The sequence below is a fragment of the Crocuta crocuta genome, unplaced genomic scaffold (assembly GCF_008692635.1).
Source record: "Crocuta crocuta isolate KB4526 unplaced genomic scaffold, BGI_CrCroc_1.0 scaffold337, whole genome shotgun sequence".
Classification (NCBI taxonomy): Eukaryota; Metazoa; Chordata; class Mammalia; order Carnivora; family Hyaenidae; genus Crocuta; species Crocuta crocuta.
In genome coordinates this window covers 2028797-2047552 of record NW_027528873.1, presented here as the reverse complement: position 1 = coordinate 2047552, position 18756 = coordinate 2028797, and the positions used below count along the sequence as shown (strand labels likewise).

At 37.4% G+C, this 18756-nt stretch overlaps 1 protein-coding gene across 1 annotated transcript in view; it reads left to right on the top strand.

Annotated features, from left to right (window-relative positions):
* The window catches only part of COPB2 (coat protein complex I subunit beta 2), a 32781-nt gene that overhangs the window by 11996 nt on the left and 2029 nt on the right, over positions 1–18756 (top strand). Inside the window, exons 5-21 of the mRNA XM_077756683.1 lie at positions 434–582; positions 2492–2638; positions 3484–3583; positions 4166–4308; positions 4558–4757; positions 6158–6268; positions 8004–8092; positions 8177–8283; positions 9487–9630; positions 10279–10409; positions 10679–10886; positions 14734–14844; positions 16291–16505; positions 17960–18052; positions 18145–18325; positions 18468–18536; positions 18654–18725. Coding sequence (XP_077612809.1) covers positions 434–582; positions 2492–2638; positions 3484–3583; positions 4166–4308; positions 4558–4757; positions 6158–6268; positions 8004–8092; positions 8177–8283; positions 9487–9630; positions 10279–10409; positions 10679–10886; positions 14734–14844; positions 16291–16505; positions 17960–18052; positions 18145–18325; positions 18468–18536; positions 18654–18725 — 2270 coding nt within the window. The remainder of the gene's footprint in view (positions 1–433; positions 583–2491; positions 2639–3483; positions 3584–4165; positions 4309–4557; positions 4758–6157; positions 6269–8003; positions 8093–8176; positions 8284–9486; positions 9631–10278; positions 10410–10678; positions 10887–14733; positions 14845–16290; positions 16506–17959; positions 18053–18144; positions 18326–18467; positions 18537–18653; positions 18726–18756) is intronic.

Sequence of the window (18756 nt, the reverse complement as noted above, 5' to 3'; positions counted from 1 at the left end):
CAGTGGACTTTTTGGAGGGCAATTCAAACAAGTTGCACTGAATTGGTAATAGCTCTTTGAAACATTTTTAAGTTAAAATTGAGAAGTAATTGAAAGCTTTTTTAAGCCATCATATAAGAGGAATGCTTATTCACTAGTCACTGACCTTGTTATTCAGTCATACTTAGATTCTAATCAAGGCTTTCTTAAAATTTTTCATGAAATTTTTGTATTTGCTATTAGTAATATCTCTACTCGTCTATGGAGAGTTAAGTTTATTCTTAGGATAAATAAGGATTTTGAAAAATGTATTCAGTTCTGATTCTGCTTCTTTAAGTCACGGAGTGTATAATTTCTCTTAGATTTGCTACCTTAAAAGGCACAAAGACCACATTTTAGCTCTGAGTGAAAGAAATCTCAATTGTAGCTAACTTGAGACTTTCTTTTGGCCTAGATGACATGCTTATTAAGCTCTGGGACTGGGATAAAAAATGGTCCTGCTCACAAGTGTTTGAAGGACACACCCATTATGTTATGCAGATTGTGATCAATCCTAAAGATAACAATCAGTTTGCCAGTGCATCTTTGGACAGGACCATCAAGGTAAGGTGTCCACTATTTATATCAGTTATGGTGGTGAAATGTAGTTGTTTTAGGTATTTTACTACTGGCTGCCCAGAAAGTTATTCCTGCTTATAAGTTTCTCTCAAAAGCTTGTATTGAAGTCAAAATAGGGTCTCTCACTTTGATCCAGAAGGACATACTCTGTTTACAAGAATGTTGTAGCAACTTGGTGCTCTTAATGGAAGGAGTGTTTTTCCATGTCAAAGCACTAAACTGAAAGACTTTTAAACCACTGCAAACCCAAAATAAGAAAAATGCCAGAATCTTCTCATACTTCTTTTCCCTCTCCTTTTAGTGTATTTCTTCTATTTCCTGTTTCCTTTTAGTATATTCATTGTTGATGTCTGCTGATTATTAATCTGTTTTACATTTAAATTTCATATGCCTCCATTCTCTTTTTCTTATTCCGCTTCTCCCTACTGCTGCCAATTATCTATCTAAAACATGGATTTCATCTTTCAGTTCCCTATCTGAGGGTAAAGTTCCAATACCTTAGTGTGGACTTACAAGGGTTCCCAAGACTACCCACAGCTAATATGATGAGACATCTCCTATAACCCTGGTCTATCCACCATTCTTTAGAGATGCCATGAATGTTCACAGAACCATATTCGGCTGTAACCTCTGCTTGTAATACTCTCTTTTCTCCCTTTTGATTTTTTTTTTTCCTCTAGAGAACTACTTCTTTTTCAAGGCTCAGTAACAATTATTTACTCTGAGAAGCTCTTTCAGACATCAGTTTCACCTCTAGATAGAAGCAGTCCTGCTCAATCCATTCCTTCCATTCCTTTTGTCTCCATTATGGCCTTCATTTTGAATGATAACTACTGTATCTACAGAAATCTTTATTCCTCAAAACGTTATGTTTGGTGCAGGAGCAATGTGTCAACCTCCACTCCCTCAAACAGACACTCTGGTGCAAGCAACACAGTGCTTCGCCTGTACTAGATGCTTAATACCTGTTGCAGGAATGCAACCATACTTCTTTTTCCATTATGATTTTTAAAATATCTCTATCTGCATAGGTTTAAAATTATATACTGCATTAACTTTTGCTTATGTGTGTATGCTTACATCTGTGTAACATTTTTGTTTAACTTCTATAAAATGTTACATGTTATTTGTGTGAGAATTATTTTTAAATTGATACCTCTCTGAATATCTTGGGTTTTTGGCGTTACTTTTTTTTCCTTTTGCTAGATTGCCCTTGCTTTTGACATAGGTTGGAAACTTTGAAATTAGTTTCAGACTTTCTTCACTAAATTAGGTATCTCTTGAAAACATAAATTGTCTTATCTTTGGCTCTAGTAGAATCTGTTGTTTCCAGTCAATGGTAAACATTTGTTTACACATTTTCACCCTCCCCTCCTGTGTAGTAGGCACTCAGGAAATATTTGTAAAGATGAAGCTCAATACTAGTGCTATAGTAATAATGTTTGACTACTTTTCCACACTTTAAATTTTTATTTAAGTGGAAATTTTCTCTTTTTAATAGACCTTTTAAAATTCACTTTCATGACCTTTATGTTAAAATTCTCATAAAATCATTTCTTACCCAAAAGTACTATTCTTTAGACTATAGCTTATGGACTGTTGGAGTGTCTATTAAAAATCTAGATTTCTGGGGAATCTCAAGGGATAAAGAAAAATCTCTATGGATGAAGCCTGGAAATTGGTGTTTTCAGAGAATGCCATAGTTATTCTGCCCCCTAGAAATTCAAGTAAAGTAAGAAACAACAGAAACAAGTGGGTGAAAAAAAAAAAGTACATTCTTTAGTTTCCCTCCCCTGTGCTTTGGCGTTTTATATAACCTGTCAAAAGTGTGGTGGAGCTGACTTGTGAAAAGCGAGGCCCCACAGTGACGGTCAGATGCTCTTGCTTTCTAAAGGTTTGGCAGCTGGGGTCTTCCTCCCCAAACTTCACTCTGGAAGGACATGAGAAAGGCGTGAATTGCATTGATTACTACAGTGGTGGCGACAAACCATACCTCATTTCAGGTGCAGATGACCGTCTTGTTAAAATATGGGACTATCAGGTACAGTTTTTTTCATAACCACACTTTGCCATATATTAGACATGGATTTCATTGTTTCTTACAGGACAGTTAAAACTTGGGTTATTGAACTACATTCATAACAAAAGAACTTCAGGCTTCAGTATTTACACCTAAACAGTGATCCCCAAGTTCTCCATAAAAATGAAAACAAATGCTTGTCAAGGTTTTAAAAATAAAATGCCATCATATTTATTTTTCATTTAACAGTAGAAATTAGGAATTTAAATGTGTGATTAAAATGAATTATTACATTCTCTAATATCCTCACTGGTAAACTTTTGTTTATAATTGAAAACTAGCAGATTAATGAATATCATGACATAGCCATGCTATAGCCATTTTGCCACATAGACTTTGTAAATCTAGTTATGACTTCTTATTACTGTGCTTTTTATCTCTAAGAGACAGGTTGAGTTTCTGTTTTTTGTTTCTCACATCAAAATTTCCATACAGTTAATAAAATGAGGCCTAGAAAATCAGTCTTACTTAGAACCTTATTCAAGTACAGAATAAAAATATTAAAAGACCGACTTAGGAATTTGTCAAGAAAATATTCAGATGAAAACCAGATATTTTGAGGTGTGTGTGTTTTTTTCCTTTAAGTATGATGGTTACGATTACATTTCCTTATAGTATCAAAGAGTTAGAGAAAGTATGCACACAACAAGATAATAGTGTTTCAAAAATTTCTGTATCAAGTACTATTTAGATTGTCATTACTGCTCTCATTTATAATGTATCTGTGCAGTGGAAAAATTAAAGTTGAGTTACTTATTTTTCACACACAAAAAATTGTTTTCTGTGTCTTGCTGTCTTGATTACAGAATAAAACATGTGTACAGACACTGGAGGGACATGCCCAAAATGTATCTTGCGCCAGTTTTCATCCTGAGTTGCCAATCATCATCACAGGTTCAGAAGACGGTAAGTTAGAAATGTATATTTATTCCTGTGCTTTTCATTACAAAGTAGATATTTAAACCAGGTCGTGCCTGTCATTGTAATTGGAGGCTTCTGAAAATTTTGCTGTTTTTATTAGAGTAGAATGCTTGACCTATAAAAGAATGAAGGGACATTGTTATCTTCATCGTCATCATCATCTTAATGTCTGTTGACACCCAAAAGTCCTAGAGAAAAACTGAAAAAGCCTGTCGGTGCTTTGGAGTCTAAAAACTTGGGGTCAAATTCAGGCACTGCCACTTCATGAATGTGTGGTTTGGGCAGATTGTGAAGTGGGAACAGACATACTCACCTCATAGGATTATAGTGAACAGAAAAGATCATGTGTAGAAAGCATCTGCAGGTACATAGTAGGCACTATGCCTGCAAAATTCATTATTTCACATGGAAAATCACATTTATTAAGTATAATTTTCTATTTATGTTACTTGATAGGCACCTACAGACTATAGATCAAAGCTGCCAGGAAGCTAATAAAAAAGGACTTCCCTGTGGCTGTTTCACCTGACCTAATACATCGTTAAGTGTTCACATTGTTCTTTTCAGGAACTGTGCGTATTTGGCATTCAAGCACATATCGCCTTGAGAGCACATTAAATTATGGAATGGAGAGGGTGTGGTGTGTGGCCAGTCTAAGAGGGTCCAACAATGTCGCTCTGGGCTACGACGAAGGGAGCATCATTGTTAAGGTAATCTCTAATTATACTCTCTCTGAATGAATAAACAGTGGAAACAGTTTTCCTTTTATTTTGGTACAGTCATCTTCCAAATCACCGGTTTTATTAAACTGGCTCTTCTTTCATTAAGCACAAGAGATTAAACACTGGAGATTTAAAGTGAAAGGAAAGAGCCCTCTGTTAAACAAAAATAGAAAGTGTTTATTTTGTGGTTTTATTTGTTTTCTTTTTATTGCTACGAGCCTTTTGTTATTCTTCCAGCTTGGTCGGGAGGAACCTGCCATGTCCATGGATGCCAATGGAAAGATAATTTGGGCCAAGCATTCAGAAGTCCAGCAGGCCAACCTAAAAGCAATGGGAGATGCTGAAATTAAAGATGGAGAAAGATTGCCACTGGCAGTTAAGGATATGGGCAGTTGTGAAATATACCCTCAAACCATTCAGCACAACCCTAATGGGCGGTAAGTCATCACCACAATCTCTCTCTGAGCTTCTGTGTTGTTAGATATGTGGGTTTGCAAATCCACAGCATGTGCCACTCCTACTCTAGGGTGGGCATTCCTCGTGAGCTTTTGCCCTGGCCTCACAAACCTCAGCACGGCCACAGGTGGCCGTACCAGTTGATCAAGGTGGCATGCAAGGTGAAAGCATATTTGCCCCACTGGCTTTGTCCCACCACACAGTTTTGAACAGTTAAATAGCTTTATATTTACTCATTTTAAATGTGTTGGGTTCGTGTCCTTTGCGTCTCTGAGGGCAGGTAACATGTATTTAGTAGGTGGTCTAAATACTTACTGACTTAAGAAAAGCAGACTCTGAAGTTTGTGTCCTTTGAAACAGTTTGGGTTGGGATGAGCACTGGGTGTTGTATGTAAGCCAATTTGACGATAAATTATATTTAAAAAAACAGTTTGGGGGCTGGGAATTATTCTGCTTCTTAGCTATAATTTGAACCTTCAGTTTCGTTCCTTATGACTTAGAAAGCATCCAACATCTTGTTAAGAGAGGAGTTTCAAGCATGAGTTTAAACCTGTGGATCTTTAAAAGTCACTTACAATAGATCTGGGCATCTTACAATTCTGTGCGGAGTGTTGAAAAAGACAAACTGTAAACCACATTTGCGGCCTCGTTCAGTAAATGGCATTCACAGTTACTTGTAGTGTAATTTTCTTAGGAAGATTAAGAATGCATTATGTATTTTTCCCTGTAATATCATACAACTTTTTTGTTGTTGAAAGTTTTGCAGTTTACCATTAGCAATCTAATAGCAGCCAGTATACCCAATTCAGTACTTTAAAGAGAGTTGTTTTATATCTGTTGAGAAAATTTTACTTGACTGTGCAGCATCCTATTACTGATTATTTAAATGTTAAAATACTCTATTTTGATAAACTTAACAGTCATTAAAAATGAGTATTTTTATTCATTGGAATGATGTATTTAAAATTAAGATAGTCTTGCAGCAAATAGTGCCCTTATGGTGTAATGTGATGAGCAAAGTTCTAGGCATCTTGTGCTCAACAAGTATCAGCTCAATTATTAGAATCCTCCTCCTGTACATCTGCAGCCATTCTTGTCTTCCTGCCCCAGGTCTCCTTTGCTTATAAGAGAAGGCCACTGTGGTAAGAGTTTCAGCAAATCTCCATGTTCATGATATGTTTTTGGATCTGTTGGCTAGAATATTTATGTCTAGCTCTGTATTTGAAGAAATATATAACTTCAGAAGATACTAGATTCAGTTATAAAAGTCAACTGAAGTAGCATTTGTCATTAGAAATATTTTATTACGAAGAGGAATCATTGTTTCATAACTTTCACCTTTCATTGATCCTCCTCTCTTCCTGGCCTCCATAATTTGCAGGTTTGTTGTGGTGTGTGGTGATGGCGAGTATATCATCTACACGGCAATGGCACTGAGAAACAAGAGCTTTGGGTCTGCCCAGGAGTTTGCGTGGGCCCATGATTCTTCAGAGTAAGTTTCGGCTTGTGCTAGCCAGCTGGCCCTGACTGCAGATGGGTGATCTGTGTGTGGCTTTGTGAATCCTGTTCCCAAGGCTTGGTGTCGCTGTGCTTCTCCCTACCAAGAACAGTTCTCACCAGAGCTGCCTTTGCCTTTTGTGTTCCGTATTCAGCAGGCTCACTCAGGCTGATCTACTAATCCCATTAAACTGGGGGCCCAGCACTCATTTCCTTGATGGAGCCTACAGGAGGGCCTGGTGCTTATGGGCTCAAGAGGAACTAGCCTTTCCCTGTGACATGGTGTCCTGAGGTGCTGCTAGGATCCTGAGCTACTTAGGAGAGACTACAGTCTGATGTCATCTTGATGCGGACTTTACTGAATCTTTCTTAAAACTTATTTTTTGTGATGTTACCCACCCTCCATTCTTAAGAAACAAATTCTGTCTGAATTTAGAGTGTTCATAAAATATTCTTATTAATAACACAGGAAAAATCTTTTAACTCTGAATTATCGTGCTAGATACCGGTGATTTATAATTTATAATTTTTTACACTAGATTCTGGTTACTGAGTGGTACCTTTTTGATTGCTTTTTGTGCTCGTAATACACACCAGGGTTTGGTTTTTTTTCCTCTTACCACCCAGGTGATGTACATCTCCACAGTTTTCTTAGTTTTGTTTCCTCCCTATTTTTTTTAATTGCCCTTGCCCTCAACAGTGAGTAACCTGAGCCTCAGTGTTGCATATAAGATGCATGTTTTTAAATTTTTTAACAGTAAGATATAAAGTACACTGAGAGTAGGAATTTGTTTTGATCTTTTTGTAAATTTCCTAAATATACTCATATATTCCATATACTAAATGCATATTTATACAGTTCCATATACTAAATGTATTTTGTTATCTTAAACAAAATTAGAGTTCATGAATTGTGCCTTACCTCTCACCATACCTCTCTGTTTTGATAGTTCTTTTTTTTTTTTTTCTTTTTCTTTTTCTTTTTAGCTTTATCCAGCTAAGGTCCTATTCAGCATCTTTCCTATTTTGGTAGGAACACTCCTCAGATCACTTCCTTAGGTACTCTTGAATATCCAGGAACAGCCACCTCTTCAAGATGCCTGAATATACACAGTGTTCTAAGCTGTTGCCAAACATTGGCTAACTTCTTGAGCCACTTTCAGAAGTTTTTCTTTACTTTTTAAGTTGCCTTTATTGAGGTATAATTTATTACAAAATTAATTGTACTATTTTAAGTGAACATTTCAGTGAATTTAGGTAAATGTATACAATCTATAACCACCAGCAAAATCAAGACCGTACATTTCTACCATCCCCACAAAATCCTCATTTTCCCTTAATAGTTCCCTGGCCCCAGTCACTGATTTGCTTTTTCTCACCATGTGGATTAGATTTGTCTTTAGAGTTTCATAGAAATGGAATCCTCCAGTATCCAGTCTACGTGTCTGGCTTCTGTTCAGCACAGTGTTTTTGGGATTCATCCACGTTGCTGCATGAGTAATTGGTCCCCTTCCGTTGCCTGAATATACCACAGTTGGTTTAATCACTCATCTGTTGAGGGATGTTGGGTCTTTTCTCAGTTTCTAAAAGAATTTGTAAACCCTAATAATTTGTGTAATAGTATGAAACTCATAAGTCATGACTCAAATATATCAGAAGATATTTATGACCTTTGATGGAGGTATGGTTTGGTATATAATGTGCCGTGTTTGCCTTCCTTTCGCCCCCAGATATGCCATAAGAGAGAGCAACAGTGTTGTGAAGATATTTAAGAACTTTAAGGAAAAAAAATCCTTTAAGCCAGATTTTGGAGCTGAAAGTGAGTGCTATTTATAAATCTTACATTTTTAGAAGCTTTGCAATGGCTTCGAAACATCTAAACAAAAATCTTTTTTCTTTTCAGGTATCTACGGAGGCTTCTTGTTGGGAGTCAGATCTGTAAACGGCTTAGCTTTCTATGACTGGGACAATACAGAACTCATACGCAGAATTGAAATTCAGCCCAAACATGTGAGTCTTCCCTCGTTGTTACTTTTGGAATGTTCCACTTTGTGAGCAGCTCTGAGTCCCTGAGGCAAAAAAATGTCCTTGTACTCAGCTGTCCTGCTTCCACTGTGTTGGACACAGTGTCATTTACTTCAGGATTGCATAGAAAATCAGACTTGCAGTATTTAAAAGAGGTAGTAGACAGGTATTTTGAAAAGCAGGTAAAGTTATACAAATGCCAAGTGCTATTCATATTTTAAATGGCGTTTGACAGAGTATGAAAAGCCTGCTTTGAAAAGCCTTCTGACAAGAAATCAGAAAGTGTTGAGTTGGAAGGGCCTAGGGGCATCACACCATTCAGAAAGCCTTTTCATACTTTCCCTGATGATGCTCTTTAAACTTTAGGTAAATGTCTCCAATGACAAAATTTTCTACCTTACAGAACTACCTGCTTCTTTGACAGCTTTTGTTGTGACAAAATTCTTTGGAGACAAATCCACCTCTGTAGGGCTCTGCTTCTGTCTTTTATAGCATGTATTCTCAGTGGGCACTAGTACCCCAATAGGGCAAAAATTGGTTGCTGAGGGTGAAGAAAATTTTATCTATAAAGTATAGGTATTCATATGTATTTATATGTTATGCAAATATATACTGTATGTGTACATATATACAGTGTGTGTGTAATATATGTTACATATAATGTATGTTATGTAATTTTATATATAACATGTATTATATAATTATATATATGTATAATACATAGTAGCTGTGGCATTAAAATTTTGTAGGGGATGGTTAGGAAAAAAAGTCTAAAAACATTCCTGGGTGGGTGGGAGCAGGTGATAATGGGAAAAAAAGGCTGAGAAACACTGTTGTAGAGCAATAGGAAATAGGCTGCTGCTCCTAAATGACATTATATCCACTGGTCGCTGACATTTTCCTTCCTGTCTCCCTTTAGTCTTTCCATTTCTAGACTAAATAGCACAGCATTGCCCAGCCCACCTTCTCAGTGTATACACACACACACACACACACACACACACACACGTGTATATATGCATTCATGTATCTGTACATATGTATGCACCCACTATGCATTACATACAGTTGTTCAATGCATACTTACTATCCTAATATAAGACGAATCTTGTAAGAAACAAAGCATATGCAGTTTGTCATACTACTCAGAAATCCAAAACTATTTGTCTTTTATTTGTCATGTTGTAGATTTTCTGGTCTGACTCTGGAGAGCTGGTCTGTATTGCCACCGAGGAGTCATTTTTTATCCTTAAGTATCTGTCGGAAAAAGTCTTGGCTGCACAGGAAACACATGAAGGAGTTACAGAAGATGGCATTGAAGATGCCTTTGAGGTGACCACATCAGCACAACTTTGCCTCCGTTTTTAAATGATTTATATTTGTATAACAGAACTTCACTGATTTTAACATTCTATTAAGTTAGGTTTGGGAAAAATAAACATTTAAGGAAGTCTGGTGAAATGTGAAGATTAAAGCCTTGCCTCAAAGATCAGAGTTTGAAAATATACATGTTTAAAAGATATTCATACTTTGATTTATGAAATCTTCAGATGACTTTGATATCTTTCAGTAAGGAAATTAGAAGGTGTTTTGGTCTTAAGACATTTTACCTGGTGATTTAAATGAGCTCTCAAATGGTAAAGATAAATCACCTATTGTGGAGATGGTCCTGGAAGATTTTATGAAATACTTCCCATTCCAGTTCCATGTGTGTGAGAAGTTTAGATCAGTACTTTTTAGATCACAGCTTTGATTCAGCAGTGAGATTTTACATTATAGATACTCATCCAGGAATCTGTTTTTAAATGAAAAAAGAAGATAGAAATTCCAAGGAAATATTTTCTTTCTTGAAATAGGATTTTACTTTGCATTTAAGAAATGCAAGATTCTACCTTATCACCCCCAGTCATACTCAGTTTTTATTACTGACAGGATTTCTAATGCTGAATAAGGTAATAATAGACTATTTTCTCTCTGCAGGTTCTTGGTGAGATTCAGGAAATTGTGAAAACAGGGCTGTGGGTAGGCGATTGCTTCATTTACACGAGTTCTGTGAACAGATTAAATTATTATGTTGGAGGAGAAATAGTGACCATTGCCCACTTGGATAGGTAACTGAGTATTACTTTGCTTTTGTCTCAAGCATCCTAAATTTAAAATTATGCTTTTTTTTTTTTTTTAACAAAATCTATTGCTGGCTTGTAGCAGTGATAGGCCTGATTTTTTAGTGTTAGAGTTTTAGTAGATTGGCTGTTGTTGATCAAAATTGCATCAAAGTGAAAAGATTTTGAGTGAGACGTAGTGTGGATGTGTGTGTGTTTTTATATGTTTACCTGATAATTTGGGCCTACTCCTAAATTAGTGTCTGTTTCTATTACAGAACAATGTATCTCCTGGGCTATATTCCTAAAGACAACAGGCTTTATCTGGGGGATAAAGAACTGAACATCGTTAGCTACTCTCTGTTGGTTTCAGTGCTGGAGTACCAGACAGCTGTCATGAGAAGGGACTTCAGCATGGCTGACAAAGTTCTTCCTACCATTCCAAAAGAACAGAGGACCAGAGTTGCACACTTCCTGGAAAAGCAGGTAAAAGGATTTTGTTTTGTCTTTCTGCTTGTTTCTTTTTGTGGTGCTGTTGTTTTTTTTTAAACCAGTAATTTAAAAGAATGTTAGTATGGATTTGAAAACAGTGTTTCTTTATTGCCACTGATTTCCTTATGGCAGTGGAATTTCTCCTATAAAGTTAAGTCACTTATTATATTCTTCCTTGTCCTTTCTAAATGCCCTTAGTACCTTCTTTAATTGTTGGAAATGATTATCAGTCTTCTCTTTCTGTAGACTTCTTTTCCATTCTATCAGTATTTTCATTTCTGCCCTGCATTTTCTCTTTATATCCTAGCAGGCTTTTCTTTTTCTTTCTTTCTTTTTTATTGTAAGATATATATAACATAAAATTTACCATTGGTGATATAATTTTTTCTGAATGGAGTGTTTTAAAATCAAAGTTGTATGTACACAAATTGTAAAGTTCTGCAAAGCTCAAGGAAAAAAAGCAGCACTTCCTTCCCTCTATCATATCTACTTCCTAAAGGAAGTGGAAGTTTAATTCTTCTCGTTGATTCTCTTGGACTTTATTTCCACATCTCTAGATAACATATTGCTGTTACTCAGCCTTAGGTATTCTTGTGACTTACCACTCTGTAGAACGTGAGGGTTTCCCTTTGTCTCTCCTCGTACTTCTACAACATACATGCCACTTTTCAGTCCTCCTCCCACAATAGTTCGATGATTTTGATTAGGTCAGTTTTGGTGTTTACATTTTTAGGGCTATGTAAATACTGCTCACAGCTGAGCCAAATAATATAGTGTAGCTTTCCCTTCCTGCAATTATTTGTTTTTCCTGGAGTCAATTGCCTTTTTTTTTCCCTCTTTGCTTATTTTTCTGTGTACTTACGGTTAATTCTCCCTAGATTCTGATGGTTCTCCAGATTTCCTCAAAATCTCCTATCATCATAGATATCCCCTCACCATCAGATTGGGCCTTGCCTTTGCCTCTGAATTGGATTAATTGTTTCCTATATCCCTTTTCTTCTTTCCTGGTTTACTCCCTTATTTTGCTGGAGGGTGTCCTTCAGTAGCTTCCTGAGAGAAGGGTTATTAATAGGAAGTAAAGTTTTTTGTAATGTTGGTTATCTGAAACTGCCCTTGTTCTCCTCTAAAACATATTTGACTGTTTAACTAGATACAGAATTGTGGGTTGGAGGTAATTTTCTCCCAAAATTTTGAAGGCATTTGTTCCAATGCCTTTTAGCTTCTAGTTATTGTTGAAGTGTTACTGGTTTATATTAATGATCTTGGTACCTGCTCTTTTTCTCTCTGGAACCTTTTTGGGCCTTGTCCCTGTTGTTCTGAAATGTTATGGTGGGCCTTGTAGAGGCCAATTATGAACACATTCATTTTGTTGAGTATTAAATGAGCTCTTTTTATTTAATTGCACACTGATGTCTGTAATTTCTGAGAGATTTTCTTGAATCATTTCTCTGATGATGTCCTTCCTTAGTTTTCTGTGTTCTGTCTTTGTGGAATTATTAATGAAATGTTAGGCCTCCTGCACTAGTCTCATTGTCTTATTATTGTACTTTTAAAATCTTATTCTTGTGTATGGATGAAAGTTTATTTCTCTGAGGGTCTGAATGATAGGTTTTGTTGTTGTTTTGAGGTTTTCTTTTTCCCCTTCATGGTATGCTTCCTTTGTGTTATGGGTTCATTTTGATCTCTGTCTTTCCTGATGGAGATTTTCCTCATGCATCTGATGATCCTTGGGCCCTCATTTAAGAGTAGAGGTCTAAGAAATAGATAAAAGGCCTGAATTTGTGAGTGGTCTTGTTGGGTATGGACTTCACAATATGGATGTGGCTGGGCCATTTGATTAGGGATCCTCAATGTCCATATTTTCATCTTGGAATTTAATGAGCGCTTAACATTGCATCAGGTACTGTTCTGGCTGACGTATGGCTTGCCCGGAGTTGACATTTTAGTTGTTACCGGAGTTGACATTTTAGTTGTTACGCATTGGGCTAGTTAGTTTACATCCCAAGGGGTAAGATTGGGTTTAAATCACCATCATTCTGGGTGCAGAGTAGAAAACAGGCTGGTGTCTCAATATCTGGTATTTCATTTAGGCTCAGTCTCTATTCTCATAATTGCCTGTTTTCCTGTTGAAAAGTGTGTAAGGTATCCCTCAGACTGGAGACTCTCTAGTTTACTCTCTTCAGGGAATAAATTTGGTGTCTTCTGTGTGTGTCCAGAGGTTGGGGGAGGTGAGGAGTGGGGACCTGGGGTATCTGTGTCTTAGCTGCTTGTTACATAGACTTTCAGGCAGTTTTGTTTATTTTAGCATTGCCCTCCATGAGATGCCTGTGGGGATCCTGATGTGTGAATGAAGTTGTTTCTATGCTGACCTCACTCCTGATTTAGGATTAATTTTCTCTAGTGTTTTAACTGTTTAAATTCCTCTATCAGTTTTCTAGCTTCCAAAATTTTGTTACAGAGGTCTCCTCTTTCTGTGTCCTTAGGAATTTATACCGTAGGGCCACCTGGGTGGCTCAGTCGGTTAAGATTCTGATTCTTGATTTCGGCTCAGGTCATGATCTCATGGTTCCTGGGATCGAGCCCCATGTAGGGCTCTGCACTGACCGGGCTAAGCCTGCTTTGGATTCTCTCTCTGATCCTCCCCCAGTCTCTCTCTACATAAACATTTTTTAAAAAAGAATTTATTCCCAAAAGAGTCCCTTTAGTGTCATTTCAGTGGGGATTTGGGGGAAAACAAAAGTATATTTAGTCCATCTAATTTCATCTGCTTTGCCTATATCTGATGAGTTCCACAGGTCTTACATACTCTGTTCTTGGATTTTTATTTACACCAGTGCTAGGAAAGAAAAGGAGTGTGCAGATTATTCAGAATGCCTTGTTTACAATGTACTCATGGATGAATGAGAAGAGGGACAGCTTGGATAGTCTGGGAAGTTAAAACATTTTAAACACAGTGATAGAGCCATCCTGAAGATCCAGACAGAACTTGGAAAGCTGCCCAGTTCCTCCATCTTGACCACCCTGTAACTGAGCATTCTCCCTCATTCCAGTGAAGTGTCTTGAAGTCTGAGCTTTGTCTAACACACTGCATCCATAGAGCTGAACTTGCCCATATATGGTGTAGACTACTGTCAGTACTGTTAGAGGAGAAGCGAATCTGGTAATTACAGTAGTTGGTCTAAAAGCCTGTTTTGGTAACTCAGTGGAAAATGGAAGACCGTTTTAGATTTCCTGCCCTCTGGAATGCTGGCTGATAAATAAAGTGGACATAAGACCAATAGTAAAGTTATAGGTAAGGATACCTGATTGGCATTAGGACCTGGAAGCAAAATGTTTGCCAAATGACCTACAGATTAGGAAAAACTGAAAGGAAGCTCTTATGTTTGAGGGACTGGACTAGATGATTTCTAAGCCCAGCTTAGTATACTATGAACAGCTAGGTCTACACCACTGTGCCTTTATTTTAATGAAATCGTTCTTGTTCAGTCACCTTTCCAAAATCCTGTTCTTGACAGTTGTTTACTTTTGAATTTCTCATTTTACCAGTTTTACATGAGTTTACTAGCTAGCATCAGTCAGCTTTCACTGCTTAGAAAACAGCATTGTGGGACTGAAATCTATCTGCTGGGTTGGTTCTTACCAATTAATTTAATGACTCCTTAATTTTTCTGTCTTCTCATTAAAGAGTATTCTGTTGCTTTTGTTTAGGCCATGGGGTTTCTATGTCAGCAGGGTATTCTTAGTTCAAGAGGAAGATGGATGAATAATGATTTGCTGTTTGGGCACTATAAATCTACACATACAGACTAACCACACATTGTTTCCCATATTCTCTGTTTAGGGCTTCAAGCAACAAGCTCTTACAGTATCCACAGATCCTGAGCATCGCTTTGAACTTGCTCTTCAGCTTGGAGAACTAAAAATTGCATACCAGTTAGCAGTAGAAGCAGAGGTATGTACTAAGTCATGATTTTTCATAACTAATGCAAAGGTTAGTGGGTACTTACATGTGTTTAGTGTAAGTTCTCTTTATTAAAGTTTTCTGAAGTGCAAATTAGTGAGTCTTTGGTGACATTATTGCCTCTCTCTAATCTTTTAAAAATGCATTTTGTTAGTCTTTACATAAATTAAATGGATTATATTGAAGATATTCTTAGCATTCTGATATGTTTAAGAAGTATTTTGGGGGGGCGCCTGGGTGGCTTAGTCGGTTAAGCGTCTGACTTTCGCTTAGGTCATGATCTCACGGTTCGTGGGTTCGAGCCCCACGTCGGGCTCTGTGCTGACTGCCAGCTCAGAGCCTGGAGCCTGTTTCAGTCTGTGACTCCCTCTCTCTCTGATCCTCCCCTGCTCACGCTGTCTCTCTCTCTCTCTCCTAGAAATAAATGAAACATTAAAAAAAAAAAGAATGAAAGCACCTTAAAAAAAAAAAAAAGTATTTTGGGGGCACCTGGGTGACTTAGTTGGTTGAGTGTCCAATTTCAGCTCAGGTCATGATCCTGTGGTTCATGAGTTCGAGCCCCATGTCAGGCTTGCTGCTGTCAGCCTGTCAGCTCAGCAGACCCTGCTTCTGATCCTGTCCCCGACCCCCATCCTTTCTCTACCCCTCCCCACTTGTGCACTTGTGCTCTTTCAAAAATAAACATTCAAAAGAAAGGAAAAGGTGTTTTCATAGCTTATATGAGATCTGTTTTCCAAAAGATGTAAAATACTAGATATTATAGTCTGGGAACTCTCTGAATGCAGACGGACACAGCACTAATTTGCCAGTATCCCAGATTAGTGAGAAAGTTGTTGGTTTTTAAGAAAGATTTTAATATTTTGACACAATTTAATGACATTTTAATGAACTGTTATATATTGAGGGCCCCCCCAACCATGGTTTAAGTGTAGTATTTATTGGTAAATTCATTTCAGGTGTTTTAAATAAATTTCATGTTAAGATCTAAATGTGTTGCATTTTGATTTCTGAGAAGCTACAAATGACAGATAACATTGTTAAATATTTAAGGATATATGAAATAATTATTCTTTCAAAAAATGGTATTAAATTAGTCATTAAAATAATTAGTCTAATTACCTTAAAACTCCCAATTAGCTAGTATTTTACTTTTAGTGGGTAATTACAAAATAAAAATTACTTGGGTTGATGATTATTCATGCATCACTAAAATTGATTTGTTTGAATTAATTTTGTATATGCGAATAACTTCCATTTTCTCATTACACTGTATTCTTATTTTGATTGTTAGAACCAACTTAACAAGCACAGCTCAGTATATGTGTAAAATAGCTCCCATTATCAGCATGGTAATACTCAAGTTAACAGAATATTGATGTTGAAAAACTCAAGTGTTTATTTCCATAGATGTGTTAACTTGGGAACTCTTTCTTACAGTCCGAGCAGAAGTGGAAACAACTTGCCGAACTTGCCATTAGTAAATGTCAGTTTGGCCTCGCCCAGGAGTGCCTGCACCATGCGCAAGATTATGGGGGTCTGTTGCTCTTGGCCACCGCCTCTGGAAATGCTAGTATGGTGAACAAACTAGCAGAGGGTGCGGAGAGAGATGGCAAGAATAATGTGGCGTTCATGAGCTACTTTTTACAGGGCAAGTAAGTATTGACTCAAGATCTAAAAGGTGGGTGTAGTAATTTAAAGCACTGATTTCTGCGCTGATTCACTGACTTTGAGGGTGGTTGAGGGAGGAACTAACCCTGGAAAGAGACAGATGGACGCCTAGCCTAGACCCTGGCTAGTAGGAGTGGTCAGAGGACCGTCCTATTGTGCTGGCACTTACCTTAAGCAAGGGATGCTCTTACCAATTAGGTCGAAATGTTTGAGCAAAATGAGCTGTTCAGGGAGGCTTGGACTGAGAGAAATGTGAAACCCATTTATCAAAAGCCCTGCCTCTCCTTGGCTGAGCCATTTTATTTTCCCATGGCCCGAGGCTGTTGTGATGCTCCCATAGTACCCAAAAGGCAGGTAATTTTACCCAAATTGGGTAATTCTCCCATGGCAGTAATATAGGGAGTTAAGGATGCCAGTTACTTCTAGATTTGAGTCCAACTGCATTAAAAAAGCATTAAAAATGTCATATACTTTTTAAAGTGTAGCAGTCAGCACAAACCAGATCATCTCAACATTAGTTGGCCATATTATGAAATAAAACACAAAGTATTCATTAACCTTGCCCTGCATACTATTTAAACCTCATACTTTAAGAACTTTGTGCACCCCAGTGTGTATTTATAATACATGTGTTTGTAAATTTGTGTCTGTGTAGGAATAGGTCCCTATTCCTACAGGAATAGGAATAGGAATTCAGAAACCCCAAAATATCCTGAAAGTAGTTTTTTTATAACTTACTTGATGGCAAAACCTGACCTGAACTCTGAAATACTATTATTAGTTGCCTTTATGCCACTTGTTTATCACATTTAGTATTCATGTGTTCCTGCAAAATATTAATGTTTGTAACTTTGATGCTGAGGGTGTTACAGGTATTAGGTAATGTGTGGTATATATACTGTGTTAACCTTTCTAAAATCTAAAAACCTATGCTTTTTGTTCTTTGATTTTATTTTTCAAAAACCTAGGACTTCTAAAACACAGTATCCACTTTATCAAAAAACTTAGGGAAAAAAAAAAGTGAAATAGACACTAGGACATTGTCCTCCTGGGCACCACTGGATTGCCCCACACTGGAGACACTGCCCTCCATGTTCCCACGTGTGAAAGCGAGTTTCTGCTCCCACATTCCCTGAAAGCTTTTACCGTGTGGTTTTTGATTAGCTGCTTTAGCTGGTCTTGAAGAGCCCCCTCAGGTTCTTCTTAGGAGTTGTTAAAATAGGTTATCAGGAGATTGAAAATGGTCATCAACCTGTCCTACCCCTCACACTTGTTGGAGTCCAGTGACTACGTAACACTGGTGGTCACAAGTTAATGGCTCAGTGACAAAAATGAAGTGTATGTGTGGAAGTTGGGGAGGGAATGCTGACTTTGCAATACTACATCTATACTTCTTCGTTTATTCTTGGTAATTAGTGTCTCTTCTTTTAATCTTTAGGCTTGATGCTTGCTTAGAACTCCTGATTAGAACTGGCCGACTGCCAGAAGCTGCCTTCCTGGCCCGGACCTACTTACCTAGTCAGGTTTCAAGGTACACACTTTTAATTTTAGGAACAAATGTTTCACATAAAAACTAGAGCACACTTAACTCAGTTTCCCTTTGGTTTCATGATACCTACATAGGGTGGTAAAACTCTGGAGAGAAAATCTTTCAAAAGTCAATCAGAAAGCAGCAGAATCCCTTGCTGATCCAACAGAGTATGAAAACCTTTTTCCTGGATTAAAGGAAGCCTTTGTTGTGGAAGAATGGGTGAAGGAAACACACGCTGATCTGTGGCCGGCCAAGCAGTACCCACTTGTCACAGTGAGTTGCCAGGGAACCAGGCCTCGTTTAGAATTTACATACATTATTGGTGGATTGTGAGCTAATATCTGGGATTTAGGCCAAATTCATGGATGAATTAGGACTTAGACTATTTCATTTCATCATTGCTTTATTCTGATAGCCAAATGAAGAAAGAAATGTTATGGAAGAGGCAAAAGGCTTTCAGCCCTCAAGATCTGCAGCTCAACAGGTCAGTAGAATATCTTAATCAGATAATCTGGTTAAGATTTATTTTAAGTACCATCTCCCACTTCCTAATCCTAAACAAATTCCTTCATCTTTATATTCTCTCCATTTGGGCTTTCAGGAACTTGATGGGAAACCTGCATCTACTACTCCAGTTATTGTGGCCTCCCACACAGCCAACAAAGATGAAAAGGTACAAACATTAATACCCAAACTTTCCATGG